This window comes from Squalius cephalus (assembly GCF_949319135.1).
Source record: "Squalius cephalus genome assembly, chromosome: 5".
Taxonomy (NCBI): Eukaryota; Metazoa; Chordata; class Actinopteri; order Cypriniformes; family Leuciscidae; genus Squalius; species Squalius cephalus.
In genome coordinates, this window is record NC_137126.1 from 27,341,902 (window position 1) to 27,364,343 (window position 22,442).

Here is a 22,442-nt window from a genome sequence, read left to right on the forward strand (position 1 = left end):
CTAAATGAATACAGATTATGTGATAATAACATTGCGCAGACAAATCCTGTGCCTGTGAATATAAAATACATGCACAGTGATAACAATAATTAATGTTTTAATCATACATCTTTTCATACATATTATGCTATGCGGTTTAAGTTGCTTTACAATTAAATTGCATAAAAACTGTCAAAATATGAAATGTGCTTATATATATATATATATATATATATATATATATATATATATATATATATATATATATATATATATATATATATATATATATATATATATATGTATATATATATATATATATATATATATATATATATATATATATATATAAAGCAAATAAAAGAACCAAATAATAAAAGGTAATATAAGTAATATAACAAAAAGCATATAGAAGATAAAATGTGTTGATAGATGGTATGAATGGTTAGATGATTCTTTAGTTCCCGAAGCTCCACATCCTGCTATTAAACAAGTGAACTTTGTGTTAGAAGCCCAGATCTCTATCCATCTCTCTCCTCCCTGCAGCACTTTTTAACCCTCTGCTGCTGCTCATGTGGCAGTCAAAAATAAATCAAATGAATGTACTATATTTTAGTTCGATAATGTTTTTTTATTTAATATTTTGTATTTTTAGGGGATTTTATGGTACTAAATTATATTTATGGTATAGTTATAATCCATTTCTTACCTGTTAATCACTTTTTCAGCATAGATGTGAAATGAAATTTTCTACTTAAACTGTCTTAAATCTTGAATGCTAAGTTTTGGGAGTTAATTTTTAGTCCACCTCTGCAAAATGGACTTCAGGGTATAGATGGACTAAAATGAACTCCAAAACTTACTGCCAGATTCTGGAAGATGAATTCTTCAAATAGTGGTAGAAGAGGATGTGAATTCTTCAAATATTGGTAGAAGAGGATGTGGTGCTGGTCCTTCTAGAGTCACTCTCAAGTCTGTCTATAAAGCCTAAAAAAAACAGTCTTCATGCATTTTATTACACTTCATCTTGTGATTCTTATTAAGTGGGGGTCATTTTTTAGGATTCTTTACCTAGCCTAAGTCTCTGAGATCCTGACACCTTGCACTTTTGGAGACTCCAGGTAGGTTGCAGTTCTGGAAAATGGTGGGGCTGGAGACTAAAGGGTTCTTGATGGTTTCACACTTAATTCTTTACCTTAATTCTTAATTATTTTGCAGTTAACATGTGTCTTTCCTTCTCCACCTGTTTTTGTCTGACTCTGCTGACCCAATGAGCAATTCACTGTCCAATGGTCTTGCCTTAACTCAACTGCAATTTTTAGTATTGCATTAGTATTGCATCCTTCTAATGGGCATTTCATAATTTTTGACTTTTCAGTCTAAGTTAAATCTTTTTTTTGGCTTATTTTATCTGTAAACGAAAATGTGCCTATAATTATACACACCTGAATATAAGGCGCTTTTCATTTCCAGCCTTCATGAACAATTAGCTATATACCACTTATTATTAAATGCAAAATTAATAGTAGCTATTAAGATTAATGTGGTTTGGAATTGGTAAAATGTGCCTGAAAAAAGTATGCTCGGAAAATCAATGTGCCTAATAATTCCGCATGCTCTGTAGTTTTATGTCATGTTAACGTTTGCATTTTGAAAAACTATGTTGAAAAAACAGTGAATTTCCTCTTTTTTTCCCCTCTTTGTGTGCGTGGGTGTTCGTTTGTTGGTGTATTTGCACAGGTGTGTCGTGGTCCAGAAGCCTTATGGCTAGTCCTGAGACGAATGCAGCTCAAAGGTGGCGAAAATGTGTGGACACCGTGCTGTGCGACCTTACTGAGGATCAGCTGAAATCTATCAAAAACAATAGTGGTGAGACAAATCACATACAATAGTGTTTATTAACAGATCACAAAGTTTGAAACCTGCCTGTAACTCTCCAGTAAACCCAAAAGGCCATGATCGTTTAGTTCATGTGTTTTTACTTTGAGCTTGAATATGCACCGCTTGTGCACACAGTTTTCATTGGCTTTTTAGCTTGTTCAATGCTTGCCTCATTGCTATGATCACCGTGTAAATTGTTGGCATACCTTTCTACTGCCTGTCCACACCCTGATGGACAATTTCAAAACTTATTTGAGTTTTTAAGTCTGTTTTAATAGTTTAGACATTTAACATTAACCGTTTATCAGTTTGAAATGGAACAACATGAAAATAATTATTGGTTTATTGGTGTTGGCTAAAATTGTTACAAAGAGCACAACAGCTTTTTTTTAAGTAGATATATATTTGTCACAAGAACAAATAAGTTTATATTTGTAGTTACAGTGTCATGTACCAAGAGCACAGAAGGTTTTCTATATAGACAATCAAGACTCTGACAATGACAATATGAGCTGTAAGAAAATTTGATTGAAACAATGTCTCAAATGTGATCAAATAATTCCAGTGCTCAGTTCGTCATTGCAACTAAGGAATTTCAGGGGACAGGCATAATGCTTGTGACGTTTTCTCAGTGTTTATTTTATTACAGAACAAAAACAGTTATTAGTTATTTGCTTAACAACTCACAGTTAACATACAGACTTCTTTTCAATCACTGTTTTGTCTCTAAGGACTAAAGATTATTTATGCCACATCCACATGTCAGTCATGCTGTAAGAACAGGTATTGAAAGTTTTACAATGGGTTGTACTTCCTTGTGAAAAAATTGTAGAATACATGTAGAATACAGTGAGAGGAGTGACTGGCTTCACAGCTGTTTTCTCTCATTCACATACTTCTAGAAGGATTGTGTTCTTAAGCACAATACTGAAACTCAGTGACTTGCCTGATCTTTGACCTCTGGTGATATAACATTGTTGATACTGAGACCTGTCACACTGGCTGTTCTTCAAAACACAACGAGGAGGAACGGAGGGGCCAAAGTCTGGGATTCAAATCTAATTCAAACCTGAAAAAAACCAAATAATTATTATGGTGTAAAATAAATCGTTTTTCAGATTCTGCACTATTTCTAGGTCACTAATCTATTTCTCATTGAAGCTCAAGATGCTCTTTGGATCATTTTAAATCACACAGGTGTTGTAGTCTAGACCAGCTCATTCGAGTCTGAATCAAGACCGAGTTCAAATGCTCCAGAGTCCATGACAAGGCCAAGACCACGAAAATATGGTCTTTAAATGAGTCTTTTATGGTCTTTGAGTCCGAGAGCATGTTTTATGGCCTTGGTCTTATGAAATTGGGAGCATGTGGGCTCAGTCTTGACTCTCTTCTGGTCTTGACCTTAACTCAAACTCGAGTCAGCTGGTCTCGACTACAACACTGGGTTTTACACAAACTTGTGGAGTTCATGCATCTTGAGTGCTGCTTTCATTAAAACAGAAGTTCATGATGATTTTTCAATTAAACTTTTCACTTATATTGGTTTGTATTTTTAGTATTAAGTTAGGCCAACGAAAAAAGCATTTTCGCAATAGTGGCTTTATTCTTTTTTTTGTGTCTCTCTATCAGAGGAGCGTGACTTTTTCGTTGTACATCATCTAGCAGACCTGAAGGAGGGAGCCATTCCTCCTCTCATTAATGGCACACCTATCACCTGCAAAGTGGAAAACATGGAGCGATACACTACCCGCTCCAAGGTACGTTTGTGAGTTTTTACTTAACAGTGTATTGTTGCGTTATACCTGACAGCCTAAATATCTTGTTTGTAGGTAAATGTGTGCACTTTGTACACAGTCCGTCTGACACATGGTGAGTTCACATGGACGGTGAAAAAAAAGTACAAGCACTTCCAGGAGCTCCACAGAGACCTGTACAAACACAAAGTGTTGCTACAGTTCTTGCCTCTGGGGAGGTGAGCACACACACACACACACACGCACGCGCGCACACACACACACACACACACACATGCAAATTCACCACGCTTCATTTGTTTGGCCTGGAGTTTTGACCTTGTGTTTTCCTTTCATTTTGCTTGTGATTTGAATTAGATTTGCCATTCAGAGACAACAGCTGGCAGGTTTGACAGAGGACATGCCGACTTTACACGGAGCCGATAGAATCAGGAGAACGTCTAGCAAACCGGTACATATGTACTAAAGCAAAGCATCACTTCTTTCCAAAAGTTACACACCTAACGTGTTGTACAAGCCAAGGTGTTTATATTTGTGTTTTCCAGAAATATCTGGAGGAATATTTAAACAACTTGCTAGAAAACACCTTCTACAGGAACTTTCATGGGCTGGTGAGAAGCATACATGCACATACTGTAAATACATATAATTGCCCTACCCCTTAAAGAAAGAATTGAAATACACATCATTTAAAAGAAATAAACATTATTGTAAAAAAAAAAAAATTGGTTTGGTTTTATATGGTTTAACTATGTTTTTACCTGATATTCATATACCTTTTGAATAATTTTCAACTTTACATACTGACAGTTATCCGTCCTTCAGTATTGGGTCTACTGAATAATAAAAAATAATGCATATGTTTTTATTGTTGAAATTGTATTAAACAATTTTCTGGATATTGGCTACTGGACAACATAATAGTAATATAATAATATTGGTCGATCTGTAATGTTTCTTAATTTAAAGGTCCCATGGCATGGACTATTTTATTATTTTATAATGTTTCCTGGTGTGCCCTTATAATGTTAGTATATTTTTTAGATCAAAAATTGTCATAATTTAGAAATAATTTTTCCTAGCCTGATTTTAGCCTCTGATTTGACCGCTGTTTGAAGGGTCTGCTGAGAGACTTCAATGTAAACGCCCACTGCTGTGGCTGACATGCTTGCATATGAAATAGCTTTTAAATAGCTATGAAATAGAAATAGCCACATTACATGTGGAACTCTCTCGAAAACTTTTAGTATTACAGCTATTATACGTTTTTACTATTACAGCTATCAGTTTATAAGTTTTTAAAGTATTTAGATCTATTCCCATCACATAAAAGGTTGCAGTGATGAGCATTGAGCAGATGACAGACAGTCTGTTGATCGTGTGAATGAAGATCTTATCATTGCAACGCAGTTTCTGGACTCTCACTAATGATTTCACCAATGCAAACATGATGTAAATACAGTAAGAGCTTCGTTGTGTAGTGTAACGGCTCATTGATTTCATAACGAGTTTTGGCAAGTGTCCAGATAAACTCGTGCTGTGGGATTGACAGCTTGGGTGATTGGAAAGGGATCGTTCTTTGATCGCTTGCCTTTCAGTATATATTTTAATCACAGTTTAAATAAGATTATATTTTTAATACTACTACTACTTTACATCCTACAAAGAGAAACGATGTGAAGTTGATATTTTAGTCACTGGCTTGATTTACTGATGCATAAACAGTATTGAACGATTTTAAAAGAAAGATTATCTGTCTGAACTTGAACAATTACCATTTGTACATCCAAACACTAAGCACCTGCCATGCTTCGCTCGTTTGCAAGCCATGATGTCTCTCGAGGAAAAAATAATATCGCGCTCGCGCAGCTCATTTTCTCATGGGCGGTCCAAATTCTCTTTGAGGGCAAAGCAGAGAAAAGGGAGGTAACCTTTCCCCGTATGACGACATAAGGGGAAGATTCCAGATTCGCTGTCTGAGCTTTCATTTTCTCAAAGGCGAAGCAGGATACCCAGGGCTTGGTTTACACCTATCACAATTTCTAGCCACTGGGGGACCATAGGCAGGCTAGGGGAACTCATATAAATGTTAAAAAACCTCATAAAGTGAAATTTTCATGCCATGTGACCTTTAAGGATGTCCCGGATGTCTCCAAAAATACTTTTTGTCAGATTTAGCTCAATTCTGGAGACAGTTTTGTATTCTTAGTATATCCGAGTTGATCCCCTCACACACACAAATACAAAGTTACAGAGATTTTGGTTGCATACATACATTTTTAAGAGTGTGTGTATATCATGCTCTCAGTTAGACTTCCTGGCAATCAGTCCGCTGTCCTTCATCAGAGACCTTGGACCCAAAGGCCTGTGAGTACAGACTGTGTGTGTTTCTTCTTTTGTGATTTTAGTAATATTCCATTGTTGCTTACATGTATTTCTGCAACTCTTTTTTTAGTTTTTGTTTGTTTATTTGTTTGTCTCAGAGAAGGCTATATTCTGAAACGGTCCGGGGGTCACCGCATCCAGGGGCTCAACTGTATCGGACACCATCAGTTCTGCTTCCGCTGGTCCCGTCGCTGGCTTGTGGTGAAGGATTCGTTCCTCCTGTACATGTCCAGGTGAGTTCACTACAAAACAAATAAACCCACATGTGAATTGATATCGGTTACCTTACATTGCTTCATGCTATTTTATTTTGTTTCATGTTACAACATAAATATTTTTATTCATTCTCCTTTAGCATGAGTCATATTTACCAGAACCCTTTATTGTCATGTGGCAAACCTCTAATTTTACCCTCAGAAAACACTGATTACCACATCCAGCAGAGAGACGCTACATCCAGCATGTTTAATCTATGCACTTATACACAATGTAGGGTGGAAAGGATTGCCTCTCAAAACAAATATTGATCCCTCTCAGCCTGCAGCTTACTTCCTGCTTCACAAATCACAGAAGGTTATAGAAAGTTTAAAGCAGTAGTTTAAGATGATACTGGAGTTAGTACTTGGATTAGAAGCCTGTCAAACAGGTCCTTCCCTTTACTATGTCCGTTATAGAGGTCATCGGTGTTGTGTCATTAACCAGAACAGACACTAGGTCATTAAAGGACTATCACAAGTGTGTAAATCTCTAATAGAATTTAAGATACATTTGCACAGGTCAGGAGTGTCACATTTAACCACTCGGTTGCACAGCACTGAATGCCTCTCTCTCTCTAATGCCTTAACAGCATTTTAAAACACTGCAGGAAAGACATTTTGAGGAAATGACATGACTCATAGTTTTTCCTTCTACTTTTGTAGTGTTAGATTTTGGTGTATTTGGCTGAGCAGTGGTTTGGGTGGCTCACCAATGTATTAGATTTCTCCAATAGGTCAAATAAGTAAGCTTGACAAGAGTTCTTGTGGGGAGAAGAATTTATTGAAGGTTTGTAGTGTAGCAGTCCTTCAGCAGCGATGTTAGCATGTCGCCCTTCAACAATCTTAACCCAATGTTCTGCCTGTGTGACTGAACTTTATACATGAAGACAAAAGGGCTACAAACAAAGGAAAACTGTTAGGACCTCCCACAGGAGATCGATCTACACTGCAGTCTACCCTGAGCAATGTTGTTTCACACACATCAGTTTCTATGGGCCATATGGTTCACACCTTTACAGACACTGTTTTCAGTTGATTAAATCTAAGTCACAATGTAGATGAATCTGATGACTGAAAATACAAAATCTTTCAGTAGCTTGAGCCTGGTTTTGTTAGTTGCAGTAACCATGCATTATGCCTGTATGCCAAACAATTCTAGAAAACAGAACGGTTTCCTTGAAATCAGGTGAAACTTTGCCCAGCCCTTTATTGTGTGCTAGTAAAAAGCCCTGAGGGCAAGGCTCGAAGTGGGTTGGTATGCAGTACAGGCACTCTATACTCTTACTTTTTCTTGCGTACCCGTACTTCTCCCATGTTGCCGGTAGTCTGACCGCCCCATCATAAAATATATTGGCTATTCAATGTCGTGCTTGTTTACATATCTTCATAAAGGACAATCAGAGGTGTTGTCTCTGTGGCTGACTGGCCTCATCTGGGTGTGGACCTCCTCATCAGTTGTTTATATGTGCTTGACATATACAGTATATATTATTAGCACTATATATAAAACTCTCTTCCACTATTTTACACCTTCTCCACCTCTCATAATTACTATCGTTTACTATTCTTTTTAATGTTTTTGTGTCTAATGTCTTATACTTACCGAGGCTCCTTTTATTTGATCAGAAATACAGTAAAAGCAGAAATATTGTTGAATATTATTACAATTTATTTGAATATATTTTTGAATTCATTCCTGTGACGGTAAAGTGGAATTTTCTGCATCATTACTCCAGTCTTCAGTGTCACATGATCCTTCAGAAATCATTCTAATATGCTGATTTTTTATGATTAATGTCAAAAGAAGTGCATTTATTTGAAATAGAAATCTTTTGTAACATAATTATCTTTATTATCACTTTTGATCATTTTAATGCATCCTTGCTGAAGAGTCTTAATTTCGTACTGGCCCCAGACTTTTGAACGGTAGTGTATAATCAATGCGAACCTGACAAAATGATTTTGTTCTTTGTATTGTTTTTGAAATCATATATTTATACTTTTTATTCTGTGTATAAAATGCTGCTGGAGTCTGCTCTGAATAGACTCAGCATTTGTCATTGTTTGTTACAATACTCATATTTAATGTGGATTAATATTTAATGTTACATTCTAAATAATAACTAATGTTTTTGTAATAGATTTTTGTTGTTGTTGTTTTCTATCATGGCTGTGTATGAGCAGAGATCCCGGCAATGTGTCGTTTGTACTGCTTTATGACCCTGAGCTGAAGGTGTTGGTTGGACGTGTTTACACTGATACTAAGTATGGCGTCTGCATCGAGAACTTCAGCAGGTAAAACAGTGGAGACCAATATCAGGAAGTCTTCCCACTACTGATATAGACAGTTTTACAGAGGCATGTGTAGCCACAGCTGGTGTGTGTGTGTTTTGTAGGAAGCTGGTGATTAAGTGCAGTAGCTACAGGCAGGCCCAGTGGTGGAGTCATGAGATTCGGTGTCTCTCTGAGCGATGTGATTTCCTCCAGACCCATCGCTTCGAAGGCTTCGCCCCACCCAGGCCGGACACCCTCACAAAGTGGTGTGTGCATATACATAATATGTCCTGGGATGTACTTCTGTTCAAAGAACATTGATTGATTGACTAGTTAGATAATGAAGTGGGTACTGAGTAAATGACTTACTGGTTGATTGACAGGTATGTTAACGGGAATGGCTATTTCTCTGACCTGGCTGATGCACTGGAACAGGCCAAGGAGGAGATCTTCATCACTGATTGGTGGTAAGTGTGCTACCACACACACATGTACAGTAGATGGCCTGAAAGCATCAGTTGCTCCATTTGAAATGACATACTGTCAGTGTATGTACAGCACACCATTTGATGAAAAAGAGCCTATTTTTTTGACCGTGTGTGGTATATATACAATCCAGACATACTGCTTCCACCATGTTGGCATTGCTATGTGACCCCCTATAATGGTTGCATCACTGTTCTCCGCCATTAACAAATATGAGGATTATTCCTCTCCTGTGGCCTCATGGGATAGTAACATGTTCTTTGAAACATTGAAAAGTATTTTAACCTATGGACATACTACTCATGTGACTTACTGCTTTTCGTATGCTAAAAACTTCCATTCAATGGTTTGGGATCAGTAAGTTTATATTTTTATTTACCAAGGACACATTAAATTGTACATTTATAATGTTACAAAAGATATGTATTTCAAATAAATGTTGTTTTTTCTAAATTTCTATTCATCGCAGAAACCTGAAAAAAACCCTTTTCAGGGTTTCCATAAAAAAGCAGCACAAAGATAAAAATAAGAAATGTTTCTTGAGCAACAAATCAGCATAGCAGAATGATTTCTGAAGCATGACACTGAAGACTGGAGTAATGATGCTGAAAATTCTGATTTACCATCACAAGAATAAATTATATATACAGTATATATATTTTTTTTAAACTGTATTTTTGATCAAATTAATACAGACTTGGTGAGCATAAGAGACCTCTTTTAAAAACTTTAACACATTTTACAAACTCCAATTGTTGTTTTTTTTTAACCATAGTTAACTTGGGAAGTAGGCATTTTCGGATGCTGGGAATATCTGAGATTCAGTTGTACAATATTGTGTTGTCATTGTTGAATGTTGTGTTGTATGTTGTCATGTTTGAAAGTGCTGTGAAGACATTTGAGTTTTCTCTCTGCAGGCTCAGTCCAGAGGTTTTCCTCAAACGTCCAGCTACAGGAACATACTGGCGCCTGGACAAGATTCTCAAACGCAAAGCAGTATGGGGGAAAGATCTTTTACATTACATTTATTCCTTTATACATTTCATAAGTTCTCTCCCCTATATATCTTAAAAAGCTGTCCATCTGTCAAACTATGTAAGTGTTTAAATATGTTGATTGCCATAAACTTTAACATTACTCGTGTGTGTGTGTGTGTGTGTGTGTGTGTGTGTGTGTGTGTGTGTGTGTGGTGTTTAGGAACAGGGAGTGAAGGTGTGTGTGTTGTTGTATAAGGAGGTGGAACTGGCTCTGGGTATCAATAGCGGCTACAGCAAGAGAACACTAATGAACATGCACCCCAATATTAAGGTTTGATTTACTACACACATCTGCTCATACTGCTGTTCTCTTCTCCCTCCCAATTTTGTCATTCTTTCACATCATGACAGCTGTCTTATTGTGTTCTTTTTTTATATAGATGATTCATTCTATATTTCCTTTTCCTTAGGTGATGCGTCACCCTGATCATGTTTCCTCTGTTGTGTTCCTCTGGGCCCATCATGAGAAAATGGTAGCCATCGACCAATCAGTGGCCTTCGTGGGTGGGTTGGATCTTGCGTTTGGGAGGTGGGATGACAGCGACTATAGGCTGAGTGATCTGGAACCGCCAAAACCAGCCAATCATGCAGAAGCAGGCCCAGAGGTACAGTTGTGATCAGTAGATATGATGAAATCCTTAAATGATCCCTGGGTCTTCATCTCTCCCTGTTTAATTTCTGTCTTTTAACTTCCCTCTCCCTCTTCCTGACTCAGTCTGATACTGTGGATGGCTCTGCAGTTCCTCTGACAGTATCTGCGTCAGAGTGTGAGGATGAAGTCGATCTGAGCTGTAATGCCCTCTTGTGGCTGGGAAAAGATTACAGCAACTTTATCAAGAGAGACTGGACACAGCTGGATCAGCCCTATCAAGGTACACAGTCCAATGTAGACATACATCACTACTTAAATATATATATATTTTTTAAATAACCCATCTAACACTTGCATATCTTTTTATAAAAACAGCATAATTTTTTAACTAAAACCTAAAGGGTGCTCCGATCAGGTTTTTTGGGGCCAATTATAGATCATTGGAAGCAGTATTGGTCGATACGATCACCGATACCGATCACTGGAATAAATAATACTACATGATAAATAGAAGGCTTCAAATAGACCCACTGAGGTTATTTAGCTAGTCTTAACAACAATGTATTTTAAGTATTAAAAAAACGAAGAGATGAGAAAATATCATGAATGGACAACTCTTTATTTACTGGCAAATAACATGTGCAACATATTCCATTTCCTCTTAGAGGTGATTAGGAAAAACTTCTGTGAAATTAAAATAAAAAACAGAACAGTCTTTATCAACAGAGAGTAATCAAATGCAAAACAACTGCATAGTCTTCACTGTTAAATTAAATATAGATTAATCCTACTAAATCTACTAAAGAGCGGTTGAGTGATTTTCTCTTTGTCTTTTCTTGTTTGATTAACATTAATGACACAGACGACAGCAGGAATATTAGGCTGCTGTCACTTTAAGACCTAATGCACGGATCCAATATACTGTTACACATGTGACGAATTTCTCAAAATGTTATGTTCACTTAAGACATAACCAACAGTATTTAATCGTATACTCACCAAGCCAGGTATTTTTACATATTTCTGTGTGTATTTATCCGTTTAGGTGCGAACCCGAAACTCAAAGTTCACTTTGCTTGTCTGTTTTCCACTCCATCTCTTAGCGCACACACAGAAAGTCGCTTGGGGAACAATTTCTATTTCGCGGCTTAATGCCGTTTTTAATAACTCTTTATCATCGAGCACATGCTGCAGTTTAGCAACAGTAGACTGCATTCTATGACAATCGCCGATCTAGCTGATTTGAACGTTAAGTTTTGCTTTTAGGGAGGAACGAAAGTGCACCGCCGAGAAGGAAATAAATGTACTAAAATCACACAGCCCGAGTTTCTTTCTGTCATGCTGTAGGGTTGCTGTCGTCGCAATTTCTCCACTCTCCGCAAAGACGTTGCAGATGTATTGTCCTTTTCAGACACCTGGTAGAACTGTCAGACCGTAATGTAATGATTTGGTGCTCAAGTTTTCACTGTTGAAAACAATTTTTTTTAAAAAGAACAGAATTCTTCTTATGATTATCATTTAATTATCATTTGATATTTATGCTTTGCAAGAACAAAGATAAGGGAATATTGAATGTGGGTATAGCCAGTAGAGTAGCTTCTGCTTTTTCCCCCTCAGACAATGTTGACAGAACTCAGGTGCCACGCATCCCCTGGCGAGACCTGGGTGCGGTGCATCATGGGAAAGCAGCCAGAGATCTTGCACGACACTTCATCCAGCGCTGGAACTTCACTAAGGTCAGAAATCAAATGACAAATTTTAGTGATTGTTTTTGAATCTATATGCACTCTGGAAACTTCTATCATTGCTTTTTTCTTCTTATATTCTATTTGTCTTTTAAGATCTTTAAGAACAAGTACAAGGATGACTTCTACCCGTACCTACTGCCGAAATCGCACTACACAGCAAATAAGCTGCCATTCACAATCCCTGGTGTCACAAAAGCCTCTGTACAGGTACATGTGTGTTCATGCAGTTTTCCTCATTTCATTTATTTTGTTTTGTTTTTTGCCATCATCATTTATTTATGTCTGTTTCTCTTTCATACTCCCCTTTATTTTTCTCCTAGGTTCTTCGTTCTGTCGATCGCTGGTCCACTGGCACATGTGAACATTCAATCCTCAATGCCTATGTGCATGTTATTGAGAACAGCGAGCATTACATTTATATAGAGGTAACACTCATTCTATGACCTTACCAAAAGCATTTACCTCTGACTCATAAGACTTCACGCACACACAGCTGAACAGACACTGTGTTCTGTTCACACACAAAGTCTCAGTGTTGTGGAGTTGTTTACAGTGTTCTCTCCCACTAGGATCATGTGATTCTACTGCATTCAGCTGGCAACACACAATAGCCCTCTGCACTTGCCTCATGCTCAGAAACAGGGTCCTAATGCGAGTCAGCTAAACTAGGAAGAATGGATGTTATGGATAATAATAAATATTAATTATTTAAGATGGACTTTACAATTCTTAAGAAAAAAATGATGAATTTCTTAATGAATTTATTTAAATTTGATTTAGGTATTTTATAAGAATGTCCCAATTATTATCTATTTTCTAAAGAAAACAATATCAGGCTTAGTAATTTATAATTCTGTACTACACACATCTAATTAGTCTACTAGTATGCTAGATTATAGAAGTAAATTGAGGCTATACTAATTTTAAGAGTTTATTTATGGTGATTTTTATAGGGATAGTTCATGTAATTTCCAACTTGTATGTCTGTCTTTCTTCTGCGGAACACTAAAGATATTTTGAGAAATGTCTCAGTGTTTTCTTGTCCATACAATGGAAGTCAATGGTCACCAAAAAGGTTTTGTTACTTACATTCTTCAAAATATCTTCTTTAGTGTTCTGCAGAAGAAAGAAACCCAAACAGGTTTGGAACGACATCAGGGTGAGTAACTGATGATTTAACAATAGTCTTCAAAAAAACATGTCTTTTTGGGAATATCTTTTATTTATATAAAATATTCATAAACATTTGTTTCTTAGGTAAGACAATAGTGATCTTAAAGGGTTAGTTCACCCAAAAATGAAAATTCTGTCAGTAATTACTCACCCTCATGTTGTTCCAACCATGTAAGTCTTTCGTTCATCTTCGGAACACAAATTAAGATATTTTTGATGAAATCTGACAGAATTCTGACTCTTCCATAGGCTTCCAGAGTGACCGAAACTCGCCGACCCAGAATAGTTATTAAAAACATCGTTAAAATAGTCCAAGTGACTCCAGTGGCTCAATCTTAAGTATATCAAGCGATGAGAATACTTTTTGTGCGCAAAAACAAACAAAAATACCGACTTTATTCCACTATTCAATTCCTTCTCTCTGGGCCTCGTAGTGTTTTTGCGTAGCGCGTCTGTGTTGCACGTCACCACGTAGGCTCACAATTGGCCGAAGCAGGTCATGTATGTGATGCGTGATGACGTGCAACACAGACGCGCTACGCAAAAACACTACGAGGCCCAGAGAGAAGGAATTGAATAGTGGAATAAAGTCGGTATTTTTGTTTGTTTTTGCGCACAAAAAGTATTCTCATCGCTTGATATACTTAAGATTGAGCCACTGGAGTCACTTGGACTATTTTAACGATGTTTTTAATAACTATTCTGGGTCGGCGAGTTTCGGTCACTCTGGAAGCCTATGGAAGAGTCAGAATTCTGTCAGATTTCATCAAAAATATCTTAATTTGTGTTCCGAAGATGAACGAAAGACTTACATGGTTGGAACAACATGAGGGTGAGTAATTACTGACAGAATTTTCATTTTTGGGTGAACTAACCCTTTAAGGCTAATTCACACTGCACCAACAGACCATTACCGACCATTACAGACGATCACCAGATTACAGTATGACATCTCAGACTTTCAATGACCGGAAACCAGCGCTGGCCAATAGGGGTAACGCACTGATCTGACAAAACCCGACGAACATGTCTGTTGCTGTAGATCGACATCTGTAGGTGCGGTGTGAATAAGCCATTACAGGGAGAATGTTACAGTAAGAATGTTTTGTGAATCTGGCTCCTGGTCATTGGGTGTGGAACATTTAGTAAGGCAGCTTTACTGGACTTTTGCAAAGATCACATGCTGCAGCCCACCATGTCCGTTTGATGCTCTTAGACAATCACATTATTTCAGTATCAGATTCCCAAAGCTTAGCAAACAAGTGAGACAAATGAAACAAACCCCTCTCTGTCCCTCCTCTTTTTTAGAATCAGTTCTTCATCAGCTGCTCAGACGAGAAAAATGTACACAACACCATCGGAGACGCTATTGTCAAACGGATCCTACGGGCTCACAGGTGTGTTACCTCTGTGAAAATAATACAAGCTGCAGTCAAATGAAATGTATTCTGCTTTGTTTCTTATTAGCATGAAGTGTAAGCTTTGTTTGAATTGTTTTAGTGAGGGGAAGAAGTACAGGGTGTTTGTTGTAATTCCCCTGCTGCCCGGCTTTGAGGGTGACATCAGTCAGGGAGGAGGAAACGCCATTCAGGCTATACTTCACTTCACCTACAGGTACACACACACACTACATTAATACACACTCTCACCACCCAAAATATGCGATCGTGTTTTACTAAGATAACTTTTTCTGTGTGTAGAACGATTAATCGAGGAGAACACTCCATTCTTTCAAGATTAAAGGAACAAAGTAAGTATCTGGCAGAAACATATTTAGCTGTCTGTAATTCTGCCACTCTGGTAGAGTACATTTTTAGATACTGTCTTGTTCTCCATCTGTTACTTTCACATTTGTCTGTTTATCAGTGACTAAATGATTTAGTTTATCTGATGTTGTTGTTTTTAGCAATGTATTATAACATTCTACCCATTAACCAATCACACTAATGGTTTACCATTTATTGTTTTAATGACTGTCTCATCTTCTCATCAGTGCAGGATGAATGGACACAGTATATTTCTCTGTGTGGTCTGCGTACACACACTCAGCTCGGCCAATGCCCTGTTACAGAGCTCATCTATGTCCATAGCAAAGCCCTTATCGCTGACGACCGTTGCTACATCATAGGTGAGACATTTGGCTTCAGATTAACACAATAAGACACAAGAGACTATGTCTGTGACTCAGGACAATAGTTCAAAACCTTTTTTATGTACGTTACCATTCAAAGATGGATGTAAGACAGATTTTTGAAGAAATTAAAACTTTTATTTAACAAGGACACATTAAACTGATACAAAGTGACAGTAAAGACATTTGTGTTGTTACAAAAGTATATTTAATTTTTTTCAAATAAATTTAGGCATCAAAGAATCTTGAAAAAAAATATCACGGTTAAAAATATTAACCATCACAACTGTTTTAAACTGTAATTAGAAGGTGATAACCAGATAATAATGATAAGACCAGTTTCTTGAGCACCAAATCAGCATATTTGAAAGATTTCTGAAGGATCATGTGACGCTGAAGAAAGTTATAATGCTGAAAATTCAGATAAATTAAATTCAACAGTCATGTAAAATCATAATAATATTTAACAAAATCACTGCTTTACTCTATGATCAAATAAATGCTGCCTTGGTGAACACAAGAGTCTTCTTTCAAAAACATTAAACTTTTGAAACCCCCCACAGACCCATGGTGGATAATGGTGAAAATGAATCATCATCAAAGCTCAACTTCGATCTGATGACCGTCTTTAAATAATTTCAAATTTATATAGGTTTAACAAAGCAAAATATATAAAGTACCCCTGGGGTATTTGCACCTTGGGATGGGATTTGGGAATCGCTGACCCATGATACTTCCTATTTGCATGAAAAAGCTCCAAAATCCTCCTGTACGTTGAAATCTAAAGTTCTTCAAAATGTCCTTCCTCTCCTGTTGTTATCAGGGTCAGCCAACATCAATGACAGGAGCATGCTGGGCAGTCGTGACAGTGAGCTGGCAGTGCTGGTTGAGGATGAGGAAAGAGTTCCCTCAGTCATGAACGGAGAGGAGTACCAGGCTGGACCACTAGCACTCGCCTTACGAAAGGAGTGCTTCAGGTGTGTGTATACTTGTGTCCAAAGCTGCGACAGAGATGCACCAGAACATGTTTTTAAAATTGACTAGCTCTCTGTGAAGAAGTCAGAAAGAGTCACAACCACCAACCAAAACAAATAGTGTTAATCAAACACATACAGTGCTATGCATAAGTTTAGACACCCATGCTAAAGTTGACTAAAAAGAGGAATAAAAAATCATCTTTTGGAAATTGAACTTAATGCCTTAATTAAAAAAATTAGGAAAAATCCAACCTTTAAGGACACCAATTTTCTTTGTGAATGAATAATGTATCGTAAATAAATAAATGTTCTTCCTTAAAATACAGGGTGCATAAGTTTGGACACCCCTATGTTAAATTCCCATAGAGGCAGGCAGATTTTTATTTTTAAAGGCCAGTTACTTCATGGATCCAGGATACTATGCATCCTGATAAAGTTCCCTTGGCCTTTGGAATTAAAATAGCCCCACATCATCACATAGCCTTCACCATACCTAGAGATTGGCATGGTTTTATTTCAGTTAGCCTAATAGCTGGTTTGATTTGCATTGAGAGATGATCTTATGGAAAGTACTCCATGCCAATCTCTAGGTATGGTGAAGGCTATGTGATGATGTGGGGCTATTTTAATTCCAAAGGCCAAGGGAACTTTATCAGGATGCATAGTATCCTGGATCCATGAAGTAACTGGCCTTTAAAAATAAAAATCTGCCTGCCTCTATGGGGATTTAACATAGGGGTGTCCAAACTTATGCACCCTGTATTTTAAGGAAGAACATTTATTTATTTACGATACATTATTCATTCACAAAGAAAATTGGTGTCCTTAAAGGTTGGATTTTTCCTAATTTTTTTAATTAAGGCATTAAGTTCAATTTCCAAAAGATGATTTTTTATTCCTCTTTTTAGTCAACTTTAGCATGGGTGTCTAAACTTATGCATAGCACTGTATACTATATGAAACTTACATCAGACTTATATCAGAGTCTTCTCTGAAAAACCTGAAATTTTAGGGAATTTTAAACAGCTTGGAAAAGTCATGAAAATTTCCATACTGAATGAAAATGTCTTTGGATATGCTTTGCATGGAGGCTCAGAAAACTGGATCCTCCAGCGTTCCAATACTGAATCTACAGCGCTATGGCATTGTGAGTTATCAGTCTGAATCCAATGTGATTCAAGGCTGTGTAACAAAAATTAAAGGCAAGAAAACATGTCTTTCTATTGAGCTGTCATCGCAAACTACAAGCAAGAACATATGCACAGTGCAACCAGTGTACACTACCGTTTAAACTTTAAAGGTTTGGGGTTGGTAAGATATTTTTGTGTCTTTGAAAGAAGTCTGTTATGCTCACCAAGGCTGCGTTTATTTGATTTAAAAATTCAGTAAATATTGTGAAAAGCTGAATTTTCAGCAGCCATTACTTCAATCTTCAGTGTCACATGATCCTTCAGAAATCATTTTAACATGATGATTTGGTTCATAAGAAGCATTTCTTATTATCAAAGTTGAAAACAGTTGTGCTGCTTAATAGTTTTTTTTAGAAACCATATGAAGATCAAAAAAACAGCATTTATTTGAAATAGAAATCTTTTGTAAAATATTAAATATCTTTACTGTCAGGTTTGTAATGTAATGTGTCCTTTCTTAATAGAAGTATTCATTTCTAAAAGAAAAAAAAAATCTTATTGAGCCCAAACTTTTGAACGCTAGTGTAGTTAGATTCACAACAAATGAGTTTCATGAGCTAGATAATGAATCGTTCAAGACCATGATTTACTGATGTGAATCATTATTAGGTAAGGCACAAATATCTGCAAGACCAGCTGACCTTAATGACTGTGACAAATTAAAGCATTTAATTTATGCAATTTGTCACGAAATGTCAAGCACAATCGATTGGAAATGAGTAACAGAGATACGAGTATGATATCATTAGTAGTCAATAGCCAATCACTTTGTATCTTTTTGCATTTCTTTCCATGAAATACCTTAAACATAGTCATAATCCATCTCTTTTTCATGAGAATGGTTCTGTAGCTATGATAGATCTCTGTTTGTGCAGTGAAGCACCTCGGCTTCCCATTTTGTCCAACTTCTCCCCTGTCTGTGTAGGAGTGTGTGAGTGAAAGAGAGAGGTGTGTGCGTGTGTGTGTGAGCAGAGCAATTTGTGTTGGCACGCTGCGTTCCATACTGCCAGCTACCAGAACATCTCTTGGTTGCCAAGGGAAACAGTGAGATGCTTCTAATGACGTGTGTCTGCAGCACCTTTCACTGCTAGCCTTGGGATGTGACCCCAAGTGATTGTGTTAATGTCCGTCTCTGGGTCCTATGATTTGATTGAATTATTCCACTTTAATCTCCTCACATAATAGTTTTTACAGTTCACATTTCTATTTGCTTTATGAGACTTTCCGCAGGCTTTCTACACCCCAAGGGTGCACTGTATCAGTTTGTTGATATTTTCTTTTTTGATGCTGACTTGTCCCTAATGTATGAAGTAAAATGCTCTGAAAATACCTCTTGATATGATATGATTAAAAATTGAAATAAGATGTAGACTGAGATTTTTAGTCCTAGTTTGAGCATTTGATTCAAAGGAGGGTTTTTTTTTTTACTTTTGTTTGGTCCATGTAAGCATATATATACACATCAATCACACTTAGATTTTAAGCGAACTCTGGAAAGGGGGAGGGGGAGTTCTCGCGTGATTTATCAACATACTATGGTTCGTTTTGAAGTGTTGCCTTGTGAAACATAATTAAAACAATAATGATACATTACATTTACATGACAACGATGTACTAAAAACGGAAAAGTGTTTCGCTTGCAGACGACAACGCTGTCAAAACGATCCCTGTTCACACAGATGACGATAGTTGACGATGTCACTTTGTAAAATAAAAAAAACAATCCGCCTATAGACTGAACATGTAATATGCGCGCATGACATCACTGTTTTAACACATTTGCTTTTTTTGTAGTTTACACGGAGACAATAATAGCATTGTTTTTAAAAAGTTGCACTTTAAAACCGGTTTTCAAAAGTTTGCGTTTTTGTGAAAAAACGCCATTGTTGTGTAAATGAATGGCCAAAATGCATCAAAGGTTTTCTGTTTTTAGTTGAAAATGGTGTTGTGTAAACGACCTCTGAGAATAAAGATGTACAGCATTAAACTAGCATCTTATTTTTTAGTTTATTTATTTTTATTACAACAGAAGTACAAGAGAAGTACAAAAAGTTGAGAACGACTGCTCTAATTATTGTTAAACTAAACTAACTGTCTAAATTCACCCTTTACCTCCTCTCCCCAGTGTACTTCTCGGAGCAAAATCTGACCCGACTCTGGACATCGATGACCCAATCAGTGATCATTTCTTCAACAATGTTTGGAACAAAATCGCCCAAACCAATGCCGTCATCTATGAGAAGGTGAGGGACAGACCTTGTGTTCTGAATTTCTCCAAACCCCCTCTATGCCATTTATGAATCTGATGTCTTTAACTAAAGCTTTTCATTTAAAGTCACTGTGCTGGGTTCGAACTGATACAAATGCATTGAATGCAAGTCTAAACTATGACAAAACCTGCAATTACTGTAATTTGCAGGTTGTGCAGCAGTCCTGCAGACAATAGCACCACTCCCATGTACTTCTATGCTATCATTATCCACATATTTACACTCACAATGCTAATCCCAGAGATCTCGATGGTTGCATGTTCTAGTTATGGATTAGGTTTCTGGATTCTTTTCACCTTAAAATAAAAGTTGGCCAGTGGATGTACTGCAGTACCTTTTCTTCACTGTGCAGGTCTTCCGATGTCTTCCACTGGACTCCATCCGTAACTTGCGTGAGTTGCTGGGGCACGTGAACACGGAGAATCTAAGTCTTACCGACCCGGAGAAAGCCAGAGAAGAATTACAGGCCATCCAGGGCATTCTGGTCCATTTTCCGCTGCATTTCCTTTGTGAGGAGTACTTGCTCCCGTCATTTAAAAGCAAAGAAGGAATGGTTCCTATGGATGTGTGGACGTAGCAGGGAAAAGCATCAAATAGTTTGAAGTGTGCCAGTGAAACAGGATTACAGAGTTTAAAATATCACACATCAGCTAACTGAGCTATAAGATGCTGCCACACTTTTTTGTCCATTTATGTTTGGACTAACGTAATGGTAGTAAATGTATGATTATCTCTGAACACTAACCCAAATACAGTGTAGAAACACATGCTGATCTTATATAAGAAGATAAATGCGTTTATATTAGGAGAATCACACGGTGCAGTTGCTAATTTTATGAAGATAACAATGAAATGACATCGATCTTCTCCCCAAACGCCCATTACGGCCACAGATGTCATGATCTGAGTATTTAAGATGGCCGAGGATGTGCTGCATATTATCGAGAATAAAATGAGGAACAAGGAAAGAAGAAAAAACAAGGAAAAAGAGAGAGAGAGAGTATTTTTGATGACTGAGGAACAGAACGTACATTTATTGTTGTGAATGTGTGTGGGTGGATAGCATTGCTTTACCTTCTTTTCCCCTCTCTCTTTATTTCTTTCTTGCGTGCACTACACCTCTCAATGCAGTGGCAGCAAATCTGTCAGAACATTTGTGGTTGTTATGGTGACGGTTATAAAGAGCTGACTTGGTCTTGGCTGCTGAGAGAGCGATAGAGAGAACGAAAGAAAGAGAGAGGAAGATCGAGAAGAATCAGGAAAAAATAGACAAACCGTAAAAACAGGGATAACTGTGGGTGCTGGCGTACTTGGTAAGGGAAAATTATGTAATGTTTTTTGAAACAGGTAGGGGGGAGTGTTACGGAGCAGGGATCAGGTGGGGCATCAAACATGGTGAGATATTCAGGGGGAGTCTCTCAGCTCAACATTTATCACCAACCACCCCCCACCCCATCTCCATGACAACCAGAAGAAATTATTGTTATGTAATTATGTCAGTGGCCCAGAAGGTTCCACTCTGAGTTTTTTGAAGGGGGTGTCGACACAAGTGGAGAGCACACTGGAGACCAGAAAAGCAAAGCTAATTTTGTCAATGCCCCACTTTGTAAATGATTAGTAATCTCACATGTAATGCTGTAGAATGTTGTAGGTGACTTTACCTGCACTGGAAGAGAATGTTTTAGGGTTTGACCACTGAAGACACAATCATTAATATACTGTAACATTCTAATCACATCAAGCAGTCAACTTTATGAACTGACAATTATGCTTTTTTTAAAAATCACTCTATACCTGTTGTATCTGTTTTTGCACATTTTTATACTTTTTATGTACTGTATATACAATTGCTTTTATTTAGAAAGCATACTGAGCTCACAGACTAATACTTAAATTAATCTTGGCTAACACTATGTGTTTTCACAACTTCTGGATGTCTACTAGAGACAGCTAGGATAGACAGCAAATTGAATTTTCTTCAGATGAAAACGAGGTTGTGAAGGACAGACTTGCAGTCTTTACAACGGCATGCTTTCTATAAAGGTCCTAGATCCTATGTCATTTTCAAAACTCACTTTCAAAACTGTTTTATGGTGTTTTTGGCTACATGTATGACATGTATTTTTGGATTAATGACTATAAATGCAATATCATAGTTATCTGTAAGCAATTGAGCAATCAATTATTTTTCCTTCATCTGTTCTCCATCTGAATAAAAATACCATTCACTTCAGAGATGCTTTGTGTTGTTTGTTGTTCACCAGATCACAAAACTCGCAATCAGCAAGAATTAAAAAAAAAAAAATTT

The 22,442-nt window shown here is 37.1% G+C and overlaps 1 protein-coding gene across 1 annotated transcript in view; it reads left to right on the top strand.

The window, feature by feature from the left end:
* The window catches only part of pld2 (phospholipase D2), a 38,239-nt gene extending 15,873 nt beyond the window's left edge, over window positions 1-22,366 (top strand). The window contains exons 2-25 of the mRNA XM_079872401.1: window positions 1,720-1,848; window positions 3,490-3,617; window positions 3,690-3,832; window positions 3,972-4,065; window positions 4,160-4,225; window positions 5,923-5,981; window positions 6,098-6,232; window positions 8,441-8,551; window positions 8,653-8,796; window positions 8,914-8,997; window positions 9,934-10,012; window positions 10,214-10,324; window positions 10,464-10,658; window positions 10,769-10,925; window positions 12,263-12,381; window positions 12,487-12,600; window positions 12,714-12,818; window positions 14,875-14,963; window positions 15,067-15,180; window positions 15,267-15,316; window positions 15,560-15,694; window positions 16,521-16,674; window positions 19,990-20,107; window positions 20,487-22,366. Coding sequence (XP_079728527.1) covers window positions 1,743-1,848; window positions 3,490-3,617; window positions 3,690-3,832; window positions 3,972-4,065; window positions 4,160-4,225; window positions 5,923-5,981; window positions 6,098-6,232; window positions 8,441-8,551; window positions 8,653-8,796; window positions 8,914-8,997; window positions 9,934-10,012; window positions 10,214-10,324; window positions 10,464-10,658; window positions 10,769-10,925; window positions 12,263-12,381; window positions 12,487-12,600; window positions 12,714-12,818; window positions 14,875-14,963; window positions 15,067-15,180; window positions 15,267-15,316; window positions 15,560-15,694; window positions 16,521-16,674; window positions 19,990-20,107; window positions 20,487-20,711 — 2,835 coding nt within the window. The 5' untranslated portion in view covers window positions 1,720-1,742 and the 3' untranslated portion in view covers window positions 20,712-22,366. The remainder of the gene's footprint in view (window positions 1-1,719; window positions 1,849-3,489; window positions 3,618-3,689; window positions 3,833-3,971; window positions 4,066-4,159; window positions 4,226-5,922; window positions 5,982-6,097; window positions 6,233-8,440; window positions 8,552-8,652; window positions 8,797-8,913; window positions 8,998-9,933; window positions 10,013-10,213; window positions 10,325-10,463; window positions 10,659-10,768; window positions 10,926-12,262; window positions 12,382-12,486; window positions 12,601-12,713; window positions 12,819-14,874; window positions 14,964-15,066; window positions 15,181-15,266; window positions 15,317-15,559; window positions 15,695-16,520; window positions 16,675-19,989; window positions 20,108-20,486) is intronic.
* Window positions 22,367-22,442: the final 76 nt, after the last annotated feature.